This window comes from Clarias gariepinus, chromosome 2 (genome assembly GCF_024256425.1).
Source record: "Clarias gariepinus isolate MV-2021 ecotype Netherlands chromosome 2, CGAR_prim_01v2, whole genome shotgun sequence".
Taxonomy (NCBI): Eukaryota; Metazoa; Chordata; class Actinopteri; order Siluriformes; family Clariidae; genus Clarias; species Clarias gariepinus.
In genome coordinates, this window is record NC_071101.1 from 2,213,145 (window position 1) to 2,233,398 (window position 20,254).

Here is a 20,254-nt window from a genome sequence, read left to right on the forward strand (position 1 = left end):
TCATTATTATCTGTTATGGAAATTGACAATGACTATCTTTCTTGGTGTAAAAAAGTAATGCTTATACATTTGAGGCCAATAAAATAAGTGTGGAAGATTTATCAGGAAACACAACAATACCTAACTGCAGATCATCATTTCTCTGGTATTGTGGTCTATATATAATAATGTACATTAATGCTATCGTGCTTCAAAGAAGTTCATTTATTGACAGTAAGAAAGTCTTGGGTGAGAGAATTATCCATCCACGGCACTAATATAAAATTTACACAGCTTCACCTGAAAGAGAAAAAAAAATATCGGTCATTAAACATGGAGCATCAGGACCTCAGTGATCTTTACTGTAGTACTGACTTATAAGGAATTATCCAATTAATCAGAATTCACAGGAGACTTTTGACCTCAGGTGTAGTACTGTGGCCTTTCAGTAAAGAATGAGTTCTGCACTGGATATCTGATTCTCCTGTAACGTTGCCTCCCCTCCCATAAGTTCTGGGTGTAAAAGTTGGGTCCTAACTTTAAATTTACATATAATCTTAAGAGTATAAGTTTATATCTGCTTGCTAATTATCATGCAAGAAACCAAATGAGAAACGCAATGTATGCAAAGTTGGCCAACCAACATACATGCATTACTTACACTCTGACAGGAAAAAAATTATAAACCGGGACCCACAGTATGGTGAGGAAAAAAAGGTTGGAGATGTTCTACATGTGCTCCAGGAGAATAATGAAAAGAATATATGTGCATACTGTACAGTACACAAAAGAATAAAGTTCTAGTAGTGTTAGAAAGCTCATCCTGAACACCTAAGCACTGTGGGAAAACTTTTATCAGTTTTTAATTCAAAATCAATAACATTTTCACCCAGCCCATCCAGTAGCGCCTGTTTAAAGATTTTAATAGGATGGAAATTTCTTTAGGATCAATAAAGTATGTATGTATGTATGTATCTACATATCGTAAAAACGTGACATGATGTTCCACCTCCTGCCACCACTCATCACACAGATTGAACTTTATAATAAATTACAAACTATTTGTAAGCTTTATTTTGATCAAAGTTACCATTAATTAGTGACTCCTGGCTGCTGTCTGGCGAGTTGTTACCGGTGCCTTGTCCTGAAAAACACCACAATAACCAGGCTTGTTAAAGAAGTGATTTATTTATTTTAGAAACATAGCAGATAAACAGCTATATTTCAAATAACTGTCAATTCACTCAATTATTAAACTCATTATATATCACAGTCGCCTATAACACAGATGTGAATTATCTCTGAAGATCTAAAATCACCAGAAGTCTTGTTTTTAATTCTTTTATATATATATATATATATATATATATATATATATATATATATATATATATATATATATATATATATATTATTATTATATTACGGAGCCCCCCAGGGATCATGAGGGGGAAAAAAGAACAAACAGAGCACACAGATTAATAAATCATGCGCTCGGATTAATAAATCATGCGCTCGATTAATAAATCGTGTGCGCGGAATAATGAACCAAGAGCTCGGAATAAAATATCCGTGCGTGCGGACTAATAAAACCGTGTGCGCGGATTAATAAACTTTGAGCACTAAATAATAAACAGTGCGGGCGGAATAATAAACTGAGCGCGCTGATTGCGCACACGGTTTTATTATTCCGCGCGCAAGGTTTATTAGTCCGCACGCACAGATATTTTATTCCGAGCTCTCGGTTCATTATTCCGCGCACACGATTTGTTAATCGAGCGCATGATTTGAGCTCCTTCCTCTCCGTCCATGTCCAACCAGGTCATAACTTCGAATCCAGACGTGTAAACCAATCAGCGCGCTCAGTTTATTATTCCGCCCGCACTGTTTATTATTTAGTGCTCAAAGTTTATTAATCCGCGCACACGGTTTTATTAGTCCGCACGCACGGATATTTTATTCCGAGCTCTTGGTTCATTATTCCGCGCACACGATTTATTAATCGAGCGCATGATTTATTATTCCGTGTGCTCTGTTTGTTCTTTTTTCCCCCTCATGACCCCTGGGGGGCTCCGTATTATATTATTATATATATATATATATATATATATATATATATATATATATATATATTTTTTTTTTTTTTTTTTTACCAGAGTCAGTTCCATTGCTGTTTGTCCCATCTAAAAAAAAAAGCAGAGAAAGAAAAACAGAAGTTAAAATCAGATGCAGGAATAATTTCTTATTAATTATTCAGATGTTTATTAATCTGAATGAATTTAAAATTAATTACAATTACAATTAAATAATTTATTTGACTAAGAGCCAAACCTTCACAAAAAAAAAATAATAATAGTAAAAATAAATAAATAAATAAATAAAAAAGTCCATCGTGGCTCCTTGCATTAGAGGCTTCAGAGCCTTCAGTCTCTATTACTTAGTAAAGTTGTCATTTTACATGAACACTATTATTTCTTACAACAGAAACCAGACAGTTTGCATCAGTACCCATTAATAAGAGCAGCTAATAACCAGAAGAGGTGGGTTATGCGTACCATCATACCGCACCACTGCACTGCCAAATACGTGTGTTGTGTCTAAGAATCTGATCCACTTCAGAAAGCTGAACATCAACTCAGACATGCACAGTAACCGCCATGCCATTGTCTTAAACCTATTTTATTGTTTAACCTGCTTGTTAGAACTGCTTGAGATTTGGACTACAGAATGATGGAGACGGAGTGAATCTCTGTGTAGTTAGTGAGACTTACTAGGAACTGCCGTGCTCGGGAGCAAGGGGACTTCCACTGGAGCTGAAATACAGAAACCACAGGGACCATTATATATAGGAGATATTTATACATATATAACAATGTAACATTATTCTTTATATTTGCTTGATTATTTCGGTTTGTTTACACAAATGTTAAATTATATTTAAAGTTACATATCAATTTAAAAGTTAAAGAAATCTATTGTTAAAGAAACAGTTAACAGTCATTAATATCCCCTTTAGGTGGGAATAATAACTGGATTTGTCACTGGCTCATATCAACCATACATTCCTACCTGTAACAGGTGCTGTAACACCTCCATTACTCTGCGCCTGTGTACCTGAAAACATTACACAAAAAGAGCTGATCTTTAACATGCTTTAAGGTAATTCTTGCTTACAATTATAAAGTTTACACACAAAACCAACATGAAACAAAAACACAATGAAACTACACGATTACTGGCTACTCATTTTTATGTTCTGTTTTTTCATAGACTGTAGTTATGAATCAGCTTGTGATTAATTAAATTCTTAAACTGGTTTGTGCTCTTTTCCTTTCCTCATACATGATCAGTAATAATGCAGAAATGTTTCGCTTGTATATGTTTAGAGTAAGATTCCTCAGTTTCTAATATCACTGCTACTCATTTCTATATTAATGCATTTTCTTGCCAGTGCTTGTCTGCATGATTGCAATTTATCTAATAATTTTCATTCGTGTTACAGTATGATACAAATAGTACAGTAAAGTAATAAATTATAGTACAGTAATTAAAGTTATCCTTAGTTGAGAAGAAAGGAACCTGGTGTGGTCTCCTGATATTTTAGCTCATCATAACATCAGGAAAAGTTTTAATCTCAAGAAAAAGTTTTATGCTGACTTGCTTTTCTGCTCACCACAGGTATACAGTAAAGAGTGAATAGTTGAGGTAGCTTAGACTTCCTGCATGATTTAACTTATCTGCTCAATTTTCTCTGGGCTATCTTCTCAACAACAAGGTGTTTCCAACTAAACAACTCTCGCTCACTTAATGCCTTTAGTTTTCTGCACCAGTCTGTGTAAACTGCTGTGTGTGTGTGATGGGTCCAGCCAGAGATCAGCAGTTTCTGAAATGCTTAAATCAGCAGATCTGGTAGTAACAACACTGCCGTGGGTAAAGTCACAGAGATCACATTTTTTCTTTATTCTGATGTGAACTAAAAGTTGCTTGTACACAAGTAATTGAGATTATAGAACATCTATGATGTGGTTCTACTCACTATCATTTTGTTTCCTTTTCAAGTAAAAGACAACACATCCAACCACCGCCAGCGTGACCAGAACTCCGACCACTGCACCGGCAATACCACCCAGAAGACCCGTGCGTTCACAGCTTGGGCATGGCTCTTTAAAGGAAAAAAAAAATCACTGATTGAGTAACTACAGCATTAATGCACACTGTAAGCAGGAGATATTTCTTTTCTTAGTATAATGCTGCACTTACCTCCCTCGGCTGGAACAATTATTGGTTCTATAAGAGTGCTGTGGTTCACATAACAACTGTAAAGATCTTTGTCCTTCTCCTCGATGTCCACACTCTTCCTCAGCTGGTAGGTGCCGTCACCATTTTCTCTGAGTCCTGTAGATGTTACCAGATGATCAGGTAGGGATGTGCGGAGCTTCCTCACCTGCATCTCTATGTCTGGAGGGTAGAACCCTGTGGCCATGCAGGTCAGGGTCAGCTTGCTGGGGTTGGTCACTGGTTTCTTAAACAATATGTGCACTTTTGGTGGAGCTGAAAAAGCTAAACATTTACACATGTTTATTTTTAATGTACATCATGAAATTAACTGATTTTATTAAAAATTTTAGCTACTCACAGTGTTTTTTTAGCGCTTCCTCTCCATATTCCATGAACTTGGAGAGCCAGTCCACACACTCTTTCTCCAGGTAGCCCTTGGTGTACTGGTTAAGGATGGCCACATCATCCCATTTCCTTTTGGTCGGCTCAGCCTCCTGAACTGGAGCAATCCACCTCGAGTTTACCTCATCGAAGGAGAGGAACTCAGTGCCGTCATAACTGTACTCATCAACTCCTTTGATAAATTTCATTTTTCCATTTTCACCTTCAACCTCACAGCCGTGTCTCCACTGAAGAACATGAAGATCTGAAAAGAAGAGACAAAACAGTTAAAATAAAAATCATAAAGACCCATTAATAAATAAATAGATCACAGAGAGAGTGGACTAACCAGTCTTATTGTGCTTCATCCGGTCAATCAGGATGTCCACGTTGACCTTAAACCACTGCTCCTTACTCTTGCGGGACTGAGTTCCTTTCTCCCAGTAATCCGCTGGCATCTTCTCTCTCATCCAGTCCTGTTTAGGAACCTTAGTCTGAGACGTACTGCTGTAGTAGTCGAGTTCTCGATCATCCAGCATTCCCAGTGCAGTGAACTCATAGACTCCAGGAAGATTCAGAGGTTTAGAGAGAGCCGTGTAGGTGTAATACAGAGAGTGCACATCTGTGAGAAAATAAAAGTGTAGCCATTTCCCATAAGATAAGAAGTGACAACAAAGCATGAACTGTTCATGAATATTTCAGTAAATTTCACTGGATGTGTTACTGATGTTCAGTAATAGGGTGATGCCGGGGGTGTTAAAAGATTCGGACTGTGGGCTGGAAATAGCCCTAAAAATTTAAACCCAAATTTACAAAATGAATTTAGAATTCAGCTTCTAAATGATCAGACATCACGGCTCAGTGGTTGGAATGTTCAACCTCCAGGGTTAGGGGTTTAAATCTGTCTGTGCTCAGTGGGTTTACACTCTAGGCTGGCTGGTGTCAGCTAGTCTCTGTTAGTCCACTAGAGGGCAGTAATGGATCATTCATTTCAGAGCCATAAACTCAACTCTGATAAAATGTGCTTACTTACAGTATGTACACAAAATACTTTCGCACTAGTTTATTTTCTTTTTCAATTATTATTATTATTATTATTATTATATTATATATTATTATATTATAATATATGATTATTATTATAATTATTATTATTATTATTGTATTATATATTATTATATTATAATATAATATTATTATAATTATAATAATAATTATTATTTTATTTTAAACAGCAATGGGGTAAGCTGTGATAATAGCTAGTTGTAAATAAATATTAAATTTAACTTCCTATGAAATTTAACATTAAGGCCTACTCTGTGGATTCCTGTTACATAACCCAGTTTATTCCCTTTCAGTTCCAGGCTTCACCACCACAACATGTTAAAAAGAGCAAATACTGTACTTATGTAACACACTGTAATTTCTGTCATAACGCAACAATGAAGTTACTGTCAGATTTACAAGATGGACTTCCCTTTTTCGTTCTTTTTTTGTTATTTGTTTTACATTCAGTCACAAGCAGAAGCATTTCATTTCATTTTACACTCACTTGGTGTTTTATTCAACCAATCTGCATATAATATACATATCATTTTAAAATATCATTGATGAAACAAGATTAGATGATTTTAAATTAATAACTATTGATGGTTTTAGTTTTTTATCAACACATTAATAAAAGAACAGATGCGTGTGATTATTTTGAACCCATGAATAAACACTTCCTTGTTCCTTATTCTAATCAAAGAGTGACGTACTGCGTTGCCCTGGTTACGCCCTGCCCTAAGGCTACCTGGCAGGTGTGTGTGTGTGTGTGTGTGTGTGTGTGTGTGTGTCACCACCATATCACATTACAGTCTACACGTTCCAACTGGTTATTCTCCTCACACACTGTGTTTAATGGTTTGGTTAATATTTAAACTTAAAGACGATACATTTTTTATTTCAATAATCTAAATGATTTATTATGTATTTGTATTAGAATGAATACTAACACATTATTATTAGTAGTAGTCAAATCCCACTGCACATATATATTCTGCTGTATATATTTTATTGTTATATTTATAGTTTAGTGTAATTATCTTTTGTTTCTTGTAACAATTTATTTGTGTTTGAGAGCTAAACAAACTAATTTCATTGTATAAATACAATAACAATAAAGCCTTATATATACTCAATATATATATTTATTGACTGAATATACATAAAAATAAATGAAACAGGCTAAAACATAAAACACAAACATTTAAAACTTTGGGATAAAGAAAGTGGGCCTAATGATCCTCAACAAATGAGAGATAAATGATGATAATAAATTAAAATGTTTTATAAGTTCTATAAATAAATGGAGTAACATAAGTAAGTGGGCGAACAAACAACAACAACTGCACCACCGCCATGTTGGATCGAATCCCAACCGCCTGCCTTCTTCCATAAGATCTAAACCCTGGATATTAAATATTAAAGTGTTACTAAAGTGTTACATTCCGCCTTTGATCTGATCATAAACACCACAAACAGTCAGTTACAGACACTAAAAGATGTTTATTTTATATTTAAACTCCTGTTACTTTGTTACTTTCGATTTCAGGGAAGTCCCGTCCTTGGATACACTGTAACACACACACACACACACACACACACACACACACACACACACACAGAGTATATGATCGGAGTAGAATAAGTGAGACTCACGGCTGAGAGCTGGAGAAACTCCACAGGACAGCAGAGCTGCTGAGAACACCAGGGTAATCCAGCTCATGTCTATATTCATATTATACACACACACACACACACACACACAGAGCAATACACACACACACCACAGTGTGATCAAGGTTAAAATGAAATACACACTTTCAGTCTGAGACTTGAACAACAAGGGGTGTGGACAACAGAGGCGTGGCCAATTCCACATCTGACCAATGACAGGTGACGTCAATGTACATTAACCAATCAGAATCCTGAGTGTGAAAAAAAATCATTAATATCCAGGCAGAGTGAACTTGAGCAGGACCTTCAGCTTGTACAGCAAGGGAACCATGGTGTGGTGGTGTATAATAATAATAATAATAATAATACAGTAATAAACATATATAAACATCTGACTATCAATCACTTTGATATAACCACCAGCTGTTGGATATATTATATCTTATATATGTGATATTATATATTATTTGATCACCAGCTGCTGAATTCCTTCACCACAGCAGATTTCTTCACAGAGCTCACAGTTTCATCAGATTCCTCCCACCAGAGTCAAAAACCTTTTGACCTCCTTTCATCCAAGAGAAAATGCAGGAACTCTTCACACCAGAACCAGCAGATTCAGGTCCAGCTTCTTTCCCACAACCAGCACACTGATAAACTCTATACAGTTTATACATTTAGATATAAACTGTAGCCTTGAATATTTCCCCAAATTCTCTTTGGGGTCACTTGAAAATTCCTTTTTTTTGTTTAGTGATTTATTTTCTATATTCTACAACAATACTGAGGATTTCAAAACTATATATAGTCTTATATAAATTACACATATGGAATTAGGTCAGTAAATAGCAACAGCAACAGTCAATTGTTATTATAAGACGGCTGTTCTGAATCAGTTCCTTCAAGAACAGTATTATAATCGAATGTGTTTGTAAAACCCATGATGATGAAACTGTCTCTCATGAAGACCTTCCCAAGAAATCAAGACCAAAACTGAGCTCTGCTGCAGAGGAGAAGTTCATTTAGAGTCACCAGCCTCAGAAATCACCAATTAACAACCAGCACCTCAGATTAGAGCCGTTATGAAGCTTTACAGAGCAGAAGGAGCAGATATACATCTCAATATCAACTGTTCAAAGGGGATTATTGTGTGTTCTGTATAATAAACGCCTTCAGTATTGTTTTATAGTGTAGAGAGAGATAAACATCAGGAACGACCATGGAGTTAGAAAATGATCACAACTGTAGCGCGGTAGTGTAATCCACACAATGTCTATATTTGCACTGATGTACGGTATATACACTATTTTTAGCATTTCTTTGCTGAGTACGGATACTATGCACTGACGATAAAGTTATACCTACCTTTTTCCCAATACTTCTTATGAAGGAATTTTTTTTTTATATTTTTTAACTAAATGCTGCTTTTTGTAGTCTCAATCTGTTTACGTCACATTTTTAAATAACCTGTTTAATCTCTATAATTTACAAAATATTCAAATTGTTAGAGAAAAAATAAATAAGTAAAAATAATTAAAATAGTTGTTTCATGTGTGCTGGAGAACCCAGTTCTCAAATACAGTGTTGGCTAAAAGTATTCAAATAAAAGTGAAAGTCAATGTGACTTATTCAAATAAATAAATAAATAACATCATATCTCCTCTGCACAGTTTGGACAGAGAAAACAGTTAATGAGGGTTGAGACACACTATCACCTGAAAACCACCGTGTTGAGGCTCCTCATGTTACAACTGGTACAGGAGGAGCTCATGGTCCTGCCCAGTATGGGGAAACTGGGGAGTCTTACAGTAAGCGGTCCAGCCCGATGACTCGGTCCATGAAATTTTAAGAAATATCAGTATGATGGCTAAATTAAATTAAATTAAATTAAATTAAATCCGCACAAGAAGAATGCCTTGAGAATGATAAGGTGAGCAAAATTTGCAGAAAGGCCCAGGAGATGTGTAATTGGGCAGTTGGAAGTATGGTATCTTCTTTAATTAATAAGATGACGGGGATTGTGTCCTGTCTAAGGCTCAAGAATAAAAAAGAAGCGAGAGATGCCCTGGCCCTGACTGTGTACTATATTATCGCAGGATTGTGGCTAATTTTACAGAAGTCACCTTTTTTATTCTTCTAACCAATGAATGGCCAGTCCTCACTTTCCCTGTACTGTCTGCTGGGACAAGCCTCACATCCTGTTCCACTTCCTCCCTTCCTCCACATGAAGTATGTCAACATGTGAATACTTCTTGGTATCTAGCAAGCTTTTCAAAAGTGTGAGGGATGAATGTGGTATGTTTGTTAACAATAAAAATGATGAATACAATGACAGAAGGGCACAAAAGGTATTAACATGCAAGATATAAAAAGCTTTCGATTTAAATGAGTGATAGTGATACCAAAAACACACTTGCTAGAGTCGCTAATGTTTTAATAATTTCAGGGAGAAATTTTGTTACTTCAAATATACAGACAACATCTCATGCAAACAACATACTGTATATTCAGAACAAAAATACGAACAACTATGTACATAATACATAAAATGCATAAATGCAACCAACAACAACTGACCAAATAATATATGACCAACTATATCTCTTAATGTTAAAAGAACCAAAAGTGCTCTTTCTGCTCTCCTTACAAGAGACAAACTGCTCAGCAACCTTTTTTCTGTTTCCCCTGTCCAGCTTGTCTTTATGTACACGGCACACAGCAACACTGTTGAGGCGAGTTTGGTTCAGTGAATATTGAAAAGTAAGACAATGAAATAAATGCAAACAGCATCTAATGGTAATAGGCTACTGTTGTTTAATGTCAACATTTTTCAACTTTCATCTCTCAACTTCACTTACAGGATTTCTCTTGAAAAAGGTGTCAATCTTCTCCTGCCTCTTTCTTTTTTGCATCTTAATGATACTGTGTGACAAAAGGACAGTGGGAAGCTTGATAGTGGCATGCGGCTGACAGGACTGGGACTGCTACATGGGTCTGACAGGACTGGGACTGGGACTGCTACATGGGTCTGACAGGACTGGGACTGCTACATGGGTCTGACCGGACTGGGACTGCTACATGGGGCTGACTGAACTGGGACTGCTACACGGGTCTGACCGGACTGGGACTGATACATGGGTCTGACAGGACTGGGACTGCTACATGGGTCTGACCGGACTGGGACTGCTACATGGGGCTGACTGAACTGGGACTGCTACACGGGTCTGACCGGACTGGGACTGATACATGGGTCTGACAGGACTGGGACTGCTACATGGGTCTGACCGGACTGGGACTGCTACATGGGGCTGACTGAACTGGGACTGCTACACGGGTCTGACCGGACTGGGACTGATACATGGGTCTGACAGGACTGGGACTGCTACATGGGTCTGACCGGACTGGGACTGCTACATGGGTCTGACCGGACTGGGACTGCTACACGGGTCTGACAGGACTGGGACTGCTACACGGGTCTGACCGGACTGGGACTGATACACGGGTCTGACAGGACTGGGACTGCTACACGGGTCTGACAGGACTGGGACTGCTACACGGGTCTGACCGGACTGGGACTGATACATGGGTCTGACAGGACTGGGACTGCTACATGGGTCTGACAGGACTGGGACTGCTACATGGGTCTGACAGGACTGGGACTGCTACATGGGTCTGACCGGACTGGGACTGCTACACGGGTCTGACAGGACTGGGACTGCTACACGGGTCTGACAGGACTGGGACTGCTACACGGGTCTGACCGGACTGGGACTGATACACGGGTCTGACAGGACTGGGACTGCTACACGGGTCTGACAGGACTGGGACTGCTACACGGGTCTGACCGGACTGGGACTGATACATGGGTCTGACAGGACTGGGACTGCTACATGGGTCTGACAGGACTGGGACTGCTACACGGGTCTGACCGGACTGGGACTGCTACATGGGTCTGACAGGACTGGGACTGCTACATTTGTCTGACAGGACTGGGACTGCTACATGGGTCTGACCGGACTGGGACTGCTACATGGGTCTGACAGGACTGGGACTGCTACATGGGTCTGACAGGACTGGGACTGATACATGGGTCTGACAGGACTGGGACTGATACATGGGTCTGACCGGACTGGGACTGCTACATTTGTCTGACAGGACTGGGACTGCTACATGGGTCTGACCGGACTGGGACTGCTACATGGGTCTGACAGGACTGGGACTGCTACATGGGTCTGACAGGACTGGGACTGATACATGGGTCTGACAGGACTGGGACTGATACATGGGGCTGACAGGACTGGGACTGATACATGGGTCTGACAGGACTGGGACTGATACATGGGGCTGACAGGACTGGGACTGCTACACGGGTCTGACCGGACTGGGACTGCTACATGGGGCTGACTGAACTGGGACTGCTACATGGGTCTGACAGGACTGGGACTGGGACTGCTACATGGGTCTGACCGGACTGGGACTGCTACACGGGTCTGACCGGACTGGGACTGCTACACAGGTCTGACAGGACTGGGACTGCTACATGGGTCTGACCGGACTGGGACTGCTACACGGGTCTGACAGGACTGGGACTGCTACATTTTGCTTACTTGCAGATAAGCAATAAGTAATGAAGATATAAAACAAAAAAAAAGTCCTCACAAAAAGCTTTTTCTAAATAATAATAATAATAATAATAATAATATAAACAAAAGTATAATAATATAAATAATAGTATAAATAATTTAACAATTTACTGTTTTTAAACATTAAAATAATACACACATTAAAATAATATTCTTCCATAGTCAACAGCTATGCAAACTGACATTATTTCTCACTTTTTTCTCCTCAACAGATCCAATCAAACACAACAGGCAGGTCAGCTAATGAACAAACAATGCTCAAAATATCAAAATCAATTGCACTGGCAATAAACCCATAAATACATTGCTTAACATTGTCAGTTTGTCCCTCCTCATCAATTTCCCGCCTTCTTCATCACAGTTACTTTGTAACATTTAAAGTAGCTGGAAAACAGAGATATAAATAATCATAACAACCATAAGTTCCCGCCTCCTCTGCACGAGCTGATAAATCTAACAGACCAAGAGAGGCGGGACTTAAGGCAGAACAGCCAATCATCAGCCGGTGTCATGTTTGAGAGGGAGGGGAGAGGAGAGCTGAAGCGAGCGGAGACACAGAGCGGCCAGAGAAACGGAGGAGCGAAGGCCAAGGCGGGAAAACTGTAGAAAAAGTCTGGGTGTTAAAACACACACATCCCCCACGGGTGGCAATAAAGGATAAAGACAAGAGTAACGGGAGAAAGGGTGTGTGAATTGAATGAAAATAGCTGAAACCCAAAGTGATATACAGGATTATAATAAACTGTTTCTTTCAGTCTTATGAGTGACGTCAGATCAGCATCACAATCACTCAATTTGTAATAATTCATTTCAGCAATATGTTTTTTTGTTCATTAAAAATTATTTTGCGTTATTCTTTTTCTTTTTACCCAAATTACAAAAGAGGTTATACAGTATGATGATGATGATGGATTCTGTTGTTAATTAACTAGTTAATTGATTAATTAATTGCTTAAATGATTCAATTAGTGTATTAATTAAATGTAACAACAACAATCTTTAGCATCATTAAATGAATTCAGTGTTTCAAAATCGTTGTGCTTAATACAACTATTGCAAAAATAATAATAATAATAAAATAAAATTATTAAAACTATGAAAATGCCAACTCTTCACCAAAAACTTGAAGATAATAAAAAAGTTGAAAATCTTATTTGATCATTGAAAACTTTTAATTCAATTATTATTATTATTATTATTATTATCATATGAAGATGATACAACCATCTTGCAATAAAAACATACACACTTAAATTGTAAAACATGATCTTTCCAAACATATTTATTCTTGACCCTAATCGTCTTTATTCTAAAGGACAGAGTAGGAAAAAACGAATAATTGTTAAGGTCAAAGATCTTTAATCGTTTATAGTAAATGGCTCACAGTTGATTTTGTCCTGGTGTTATGAAGGTTCTACCACACATCCAGAAGCTGCTATGTACAGAAACATAAAACATAACTTCATGTCTTCGTGTATGTACACATTAAAGCTGAGCATTTATTATGCGTCTCACACAGTAATACACACACAGACAGAGATCTAAACACACTGTATATATGTATAAATATACACACATACTAATCCCCATACATCCATGTTCTTCTGCATCGTTTCTCTCACTTCCTCCCGAAGCGAAACCCGAATCCTCCTTTCTGTCTGCTGAAAGCCTGCAGACCCCCAGCGATGGACGAGAGCACTTCGTTCCGCTGCAGATCACCTTCATCCATGTCCTCCTCCTCCTCTCCTTTCTTGTAGTACTCCATCTCGAGCGGATGTTTCACCGGGGGCGCTAGAGCTCTCCGCCCCATCTCTAACATCTCCACCTTCTCCATCGGCTCCATCCAGGCCTCGAGCAGCGCCGCCTCATAACCGGGGATGATGGGATGCAGGGGGAAGGTCAGACTCCCTTCAGGGCAGAGCAGTATCAAAGGCATGAGCAGAGATGTACAGATGTGGAACAGCTGGAGTTTCATCTGCATGGAAAAGAGGAAAGAACAAATGTTTAGTGAAGAAGTACTGATGTCTAGAAATCCTTCTTAAGTCAAATAAAAAAAATACCTTTTAGCAGAATTCTGTGGGTCTCACATCTATTCACTCACTTTTTCCTTAAATATGGTTTATTTCACACCAGTCTCTCCATCACAACCCTGAGGACCAGATGCCATTGGTTACAACCTTCCTGACGCACAGATCAGAGCTTTGCCGTGCCATCAACATTCCTCAGACCAGGAAACAGAGTTTATTTAAGTGGAAGATCTAAAAGGGCCAATTACTCTGACAGAGTAGTTATTAAATTATTTCACACACACACACACACACACACACATTATTGATCCATCTCACCAGGAAGTCAGAGAAACATCCTGAAGAATCTATATGTATCCACAAACTTAATTCTGATTGATATTTTTTTTTATATGTCATCATGTCAAAAAAGGTCAGAATACCTTATCTGTTTTATAACATCGCATTAGATCATATCATATCATATCATATCATATTTAATCAAATAATATTGTATAGTATCAAATCATATTGTTTAAAATTTTGTTATACTATAGTATTATATAATATTCTCCAAACTCACCACCAAGCTGGAGCACCTGGGACTCAGCTCATCTCTGTGTCAGTGGATCTACAACTTCCTAACTGGCAGACCACAGGCAGTAAGGATGGGGGGACATGTCTTAGCCTCGCTCACTCTCAGCACTGGAGCCCCCCAGGGTTGTGTTCTGAGCCCCCTGCTGTACTCTTTGTACACCCACGACAGCGTGGCCACTACACCATGGTAAAAAAGGCTCGGCAGTGTCTCTAGCACCTCAGACACTTGAGAGACTTTAGACTGCCCTCTAAGGTGCTCAGGAATTTCTACTCCGGCACCATAAAGAGCATCCTGATGGGAAACATCCCAGCCTGGTTCAGGAACAGCACCATGCAGGACAGACGAGCTCTACAGAGGGTCGTGCGTTCGGCTGAGCGCATCATCCACACCGAGCTTCCTGACCTGCACTCAATCTACAGCAAGTGGCAAGCAGTGGACCAAGACCAGGAAGATCGTGAAGGACCTCAGCCATCCCAACAATGGACTGTTTTCTCTGTTGAGGTCTGGGAAGCGATTCAGCTCCCTGAAGACCAACACAGAGAGACTGAGGAGGAGCTTCTTCCCGCAGGCGATAAGGTCTCTCAATCACAATCACAACACCACACAGGAGTAATAACATCTTTTTGCAACATTCAACACTGACTGGGCATCCATGGCCACTTTGGATACATTCATGCACACTTGCACTACATATTTTTATTTTCATTATTTTATATTTTTATATTTTCATTTATGGACCACTGCATAAAACACTTTAATAAGACACTTTATCATATTTAGATTTTCATCTTTGGACCACTGCACAAATCACTTTAAATAAGACACTTACAAAGTCACTTTTTATGCATATTTGCACATCAGAGCCATTTTAAACTTCTAAATTTTTGTTTTGATAAATTTCTATTTCTATTTTCTTTTCTATATTTCTATAGCTCATCTGTTATATTGATATTTTGTTCTCATTTCACTAGTTAATCTTATTTTCTAACGTATTACTTTTATTACAGTATATTTTTTGTACAGTATATTTTACTAGTTAATTTTTATTCTTAACATATTTAATTTATTCATATTTATTTCTTATGTATAAGCTTTTATTTTTTTAAGGTCACTGGCGGTCGTGTAAGCATTTCACTGCATATCGAACTGTGTATGACTGTGTATGTGACAAATAAAATTTTAATTTAAATTTGTATTTTGAATTTGTATTGTATCGTATGGTATTATTAGGGCAGCAGTAAAATTTAACAGCAGCCCTAGGATGTCTTGGCCCTCTTGATCTTCAGAGGATTTTTTTTTCAAGCATCTGGGACTTTTTGGGCATCTTAAAATACTTGTACTAAAATCTGTACAGAGCTTGGAATCACACAAGATTTTGCTGCATAGCTCATATACACTTGCACGTACAGGTATAAATGTGAAGCACGGTACACATTCAGATCTCACTGAGCTGAAATTTCACTTTGCATGCCATGGGCTCAACTCAACAGGAAGTGAATTATTTTGTTGTTTGCAAAACGTACCCAATGAAATTTGATATACTTCTCCAAGGGAATTTATACGGTCGCCACCAAACCGGGCCCATGTGATCTTAATACACTGACAATATAAAATTGCGAAGGGATTTTAGATATCTCAAACGGTTCAGCTGTGGAAAGGCCAAAACTGGCTAATAACTTTCTAAGTGAAATCATAGTGTGATGGGTTTTTTTTTCAGCAACCAGGGCTATTTGGAGGTCTTAACAAAAAAAAAATATATCTGCATTCTAAATAGGTATTAGTAGTTCCCTTTTACTACATGCAGGTGTCGATTGTACCCACTGTCTTTCTGGTACTCCCAGGTGGCGATGGTGCAGGTGCTTAGGCCCAATCATCATTGCTTGCAACTCTATTGTATTTTATTGTATCATATGGTATTACATTGTATATTTTCATATTGAATTGTATTGTATCAGATTGTATTATATCTTATTGTATAGTGTTGTATCGTATAGTGTCATATACAGTAGTATAGTATAGTATAGTATAGCATAGTATAGTATAGTATAGTATAGTATACAGTAGTATTGTATTGGATTGCATTGTATTGGATTGGATTGTAATGTTATTGTATGCTATTTTGTTGTATTGTGTTGCACTGATGTCACTTATGATGTAAAGCATAACTATTGTCCGTATGTGCTGTTAAAGAAACCGGAGGACACACATTCAGAGCTGTTAGCAGAACATCTAATCACCTTTCATCTTTAGAAGAAGCTTTCATATCTACAGAAGATAAGAACCTAAGTGCTTTAGCATACATGATGTAGACTTCTGAAGGCTAGTTCAATCAAATCAACATTACGGAACTGAAACCCTTATACACTCTCTGTGGTTTTATAACCCTTATATACTCTTTGTGGTTTTATAACCCTTATATACTCTGTCATGTCTAATAACTTTTATCGTGTACTCTGACCTGTAGTGTCCTAGGTGTTCTTTACTTTTTTATTATTCAGGTGAGACAGGATTACTGATAATTAAATAAATACAACTAAAAGGTTCATACTCACACTTTAAAATTGTCAATAATCAATAAAATAAACGTAGGCTGATTTCACATTGAATATTTTACACATGTGAAACTGTTTCATGTTTCCTCTCACACTGGAGTTACACTGAGACAACGCTGGAGGATATAAAACAAGGAGGTCAAAGTCACGATAAACAAGATTGTGATCTAACCCGTTACACATAATATCTATCTACAGTTAACTCTTCAGTCCTTAAGGACGTTAGCTGTAGTCAGACATTATACAGAAAGTTTAGGGATCTTGCTGGTGTCCAAAGGGATGCAGATTAGGTTTACTGGAGACCCTAAACTGCCCGTAGTGTGTGTGTGTGTGTGTGTGTGTGTGTGCTGTGTGCCTGAGTGCTATAGAGAATAACTGAGTGAGTTAAGACTACATTTAAGCGGCCATACTGTCAGGCATGCTGTTGGTTTATTCAAATTGAAACCTGTTCATCCGGTTTTATTATGTTGAAATAAAACCCATCTAATCTGCCAGAGCTAAACGATTCACCCATCCTCCCGCAGAGATCGCTTGGCACTCGGAGTATGTGTCTGATCTTGTCTGATCAGGTTATGGCCTGTATGGAATACTTTTACTCATTAAAGACAGTTTGAAAAACTTCATAGCCTTATAAAGTTGTCCTAAATATCTGGATAAAATAGAAAAAAAGGTAAAGACGTATAAATCACAAAAACAATTCCAGAAGCTACATATTTAGGGATTTAATTAATTAATTAAAATAAAATCTTTGAATTTCTGTTTGTAGAGCACTAACTTACAAAAGATTACAGATAGATAGATAGATAGATAGATAGATGGATGGATGGATGAATAGATACTTTATTGATCCAAAGGAAATTTCACTTCTATCTCTAGACTCTTTGATGAAGGGTAATAACTTGGAGTTTGTTTCTGTATCCTTTGAGTGTTTTATTACAACAGTTTGTGTAAAGCGATAAAAGCAAAAGGAAGAAAAGAACAGAAAAAAGAAAAGAGATCAAAGCTGATGATCAGGGGGTCCAGAGCAGCATGAGAGAACGTCATAGCAACCATCGTCATGGCCTCAACTCTCTAAGAAAATGTTGGATTTTCCTTTTAAGAAGAGACAGAAAAAGGAGATTGATTTTTTTTTTTTTTTTTTGGTTAATTTCAAGATTGAAGCTGTAATGGATAAGCTGAGACAAATTAGCTGTGTGCCTAATCTACAGCCTTGGGGACATTCTTTTATAGGAAAATAAACAGTGTCAGGGTGATGTACTGTAGATTTTCCTATAATTTTATCGAATAAGCATGACATTGTGTTATATAACCTCCGCTCCCTCGGCTGTGACGGTGCTGTGACTTTACTCTAATAAAGAGGAGTTTTAACATTATAAAACACAACCATGAGAACTCGGTCATGGAGCTTCTGCCTGGTCTAGAGACTACAGGGTCGAGCAGAAGAAACAAGAAGATACAACAGCTGCAGGACAAAAAACCTAAAACTGAAACACAGGCTCTAAACGCAGGCGAACATAGTTAACGTCATTTGACTGTCACGTGAGATGCAAAGGAACCTGGGGAGCTGAAGTCTCGACACAAGTAGTATAGGAGTCCCAGAGAATGCAAAAGTGAAGAGAAACCCAACAACAGGGAGAAATGAGGTGGACACCAAGGTTTAAAGCTACACCAGTGCTGAGCTGCAAAATGTGCACCACACTGACTGATTAAACTGGATACTGTTATATTATAAATAATATATACTGTATAAATAAAAGAGGGGTCTGTCTGTACATTGGTCAGAACTTTGCTTTTCAATGATATCTTTATGTTTCATAGACTGCAGGACCAGAAACCTGTCTCAGAAAAGACCAGTCTGACTGTCTGTATCTCAAGCAAAACCATCTGGACAGACTTTACTGAATCTCCTGCAGTCCTTAGATCTCTACCTGAAGTTTAATCTGCACCATCATTGAAATCTAAATGTGGAGTAAAAGTGATGTTATGAACAGTTATGTGTGGGATTTAATAATCTACTGTAAAATAATCTACTAATGCGCTACTGTCTCAATGTAAACAAACACCTGCACCAATAGATATTAATTAGAAAAGATAAAGTGAATATTTTTACTGGGATTAGTTCATATTTTCAGTACAACTTACAACTTAGTGTAAACAAGGCGTAAGATACTCAACCTTACAGAATGGGATTTCTTTGTATTAATAAGTTAGACAGAGAGTTCTGCTGTACAGAGAGACACACAGACATGTACGTGGGCTTCAACCTCAAATAATAATAATAATAATAATAAAAATAATAATATCACTGATTACATTAAAGATCAGTAGATTATATTTAGATTTAACCTTGTAACCATTTCTACACACCCTTGAACCACCAATGACGCAGAATAAGGCTAGTCAACAATAAACACGGCTGTGTGTTTCAATCTGAACCTGATTCTTTGGGATTGAAGTAAATATATAGAGGGTCAGACTGAAAAGGAGGATTTGACCAGAATAATCTAATCTTTAAGCAGCCAGGTTTTCTGTTTAGAAGTTTTTTTAGTGACTTTGACGTTGTCATGGTGATCATAGTGACCGAATGTTAAACATTCTGAATATTCAAACTATTTGAAATAAAGAAAACAAAGATGAGTAGGAATAGGTTAGACTTCATGAACGTTGAGATCTAATCAACAGTTAAGTTTCCTTTAAAAAATAAATAAAACTTATTAATTACAGTTTTGTCTGTGACATAATATAAAGGTATAAATGTAATAGGAATGTCGATGTACAATGCTTTAGGTGTGTACAGGTGTGTAGAGTAATTACAGGTCCAACCTATAGGGAAATCTCTAGTCACATGACAGCAGTGTTTATGAAAACCTGGTTAAACTGGATTCCAGTATGTTTGTGTTATTTCTGTATATACTGTACATTATGTTTGTGTTAATTATGTATATACTGTACATTAAAATGTGACTTGGTTTGGTGTATTACTGTATGATGACGTGTCTCTGATAATTTCTTATAAACACTCGAAGCAGGATTAAGCAGTTCCTTTTTAGTTACATGTCTGTGTTTCTCTTTCATTTTAATCTAAAATCAAATGTA

At 37.7% G+C, this 20,254-nt stretch overlaps 2 protein-coding genes across 2 annotated transcripts; both read right to left on the reverse strand.

Moving 5' to 3' along the window:
* Positions 1-265: 265 nt before the first annotated feature.
* LOC128506904 (major histocompatibility complex class I-related gene protein-like) lies at positions 266-7,444 on the reverse strand. Its single transcript, XM_053477520.1, has 10 exons — positions 7,342-7,444; positions 4,988-5,260; positions 4,616-4,903; positions 4,240-4,530; positions 4,016-4,141; positions 3,049-3,093; positions 2,751-2,792; positions 2,133-2,162; positions 1,068-1,123; positions 266-274 (listed from the first exon to the last, which is right to left on the reverse strand). The coding sequence occupies exons 1-10, from the start codon at positions 7,418-7,420 to the stop codon at positions 266-268; spliced, it is 1,239 nt and encodes a 412-aa protein (XP_053333495.1). The 5' UTR covers positions 7,421-7,444.
* Positions 7,445-13,387: 5,943 nt separating this feature from the next.
* Positions 13,388-14,045, reverse strand: qrfp (pyroglutamylated RFamide peptide). Its single transcript, XM_053510683.1, has one exon. The coding sequence runs from the start codon at positions 13,981-13,983 to the stop codon at positions 13,621-13,623; it is 363 nt and encodes a 120-aa protein (XP_053366658.1). The 5' UTR covers positions 13,984-14,045; the 3' UTR covers positions 13,388-13,620.
* Between the last annotated feature and the right edge of the window lie 6,209 nt (positions 14,046-20,254).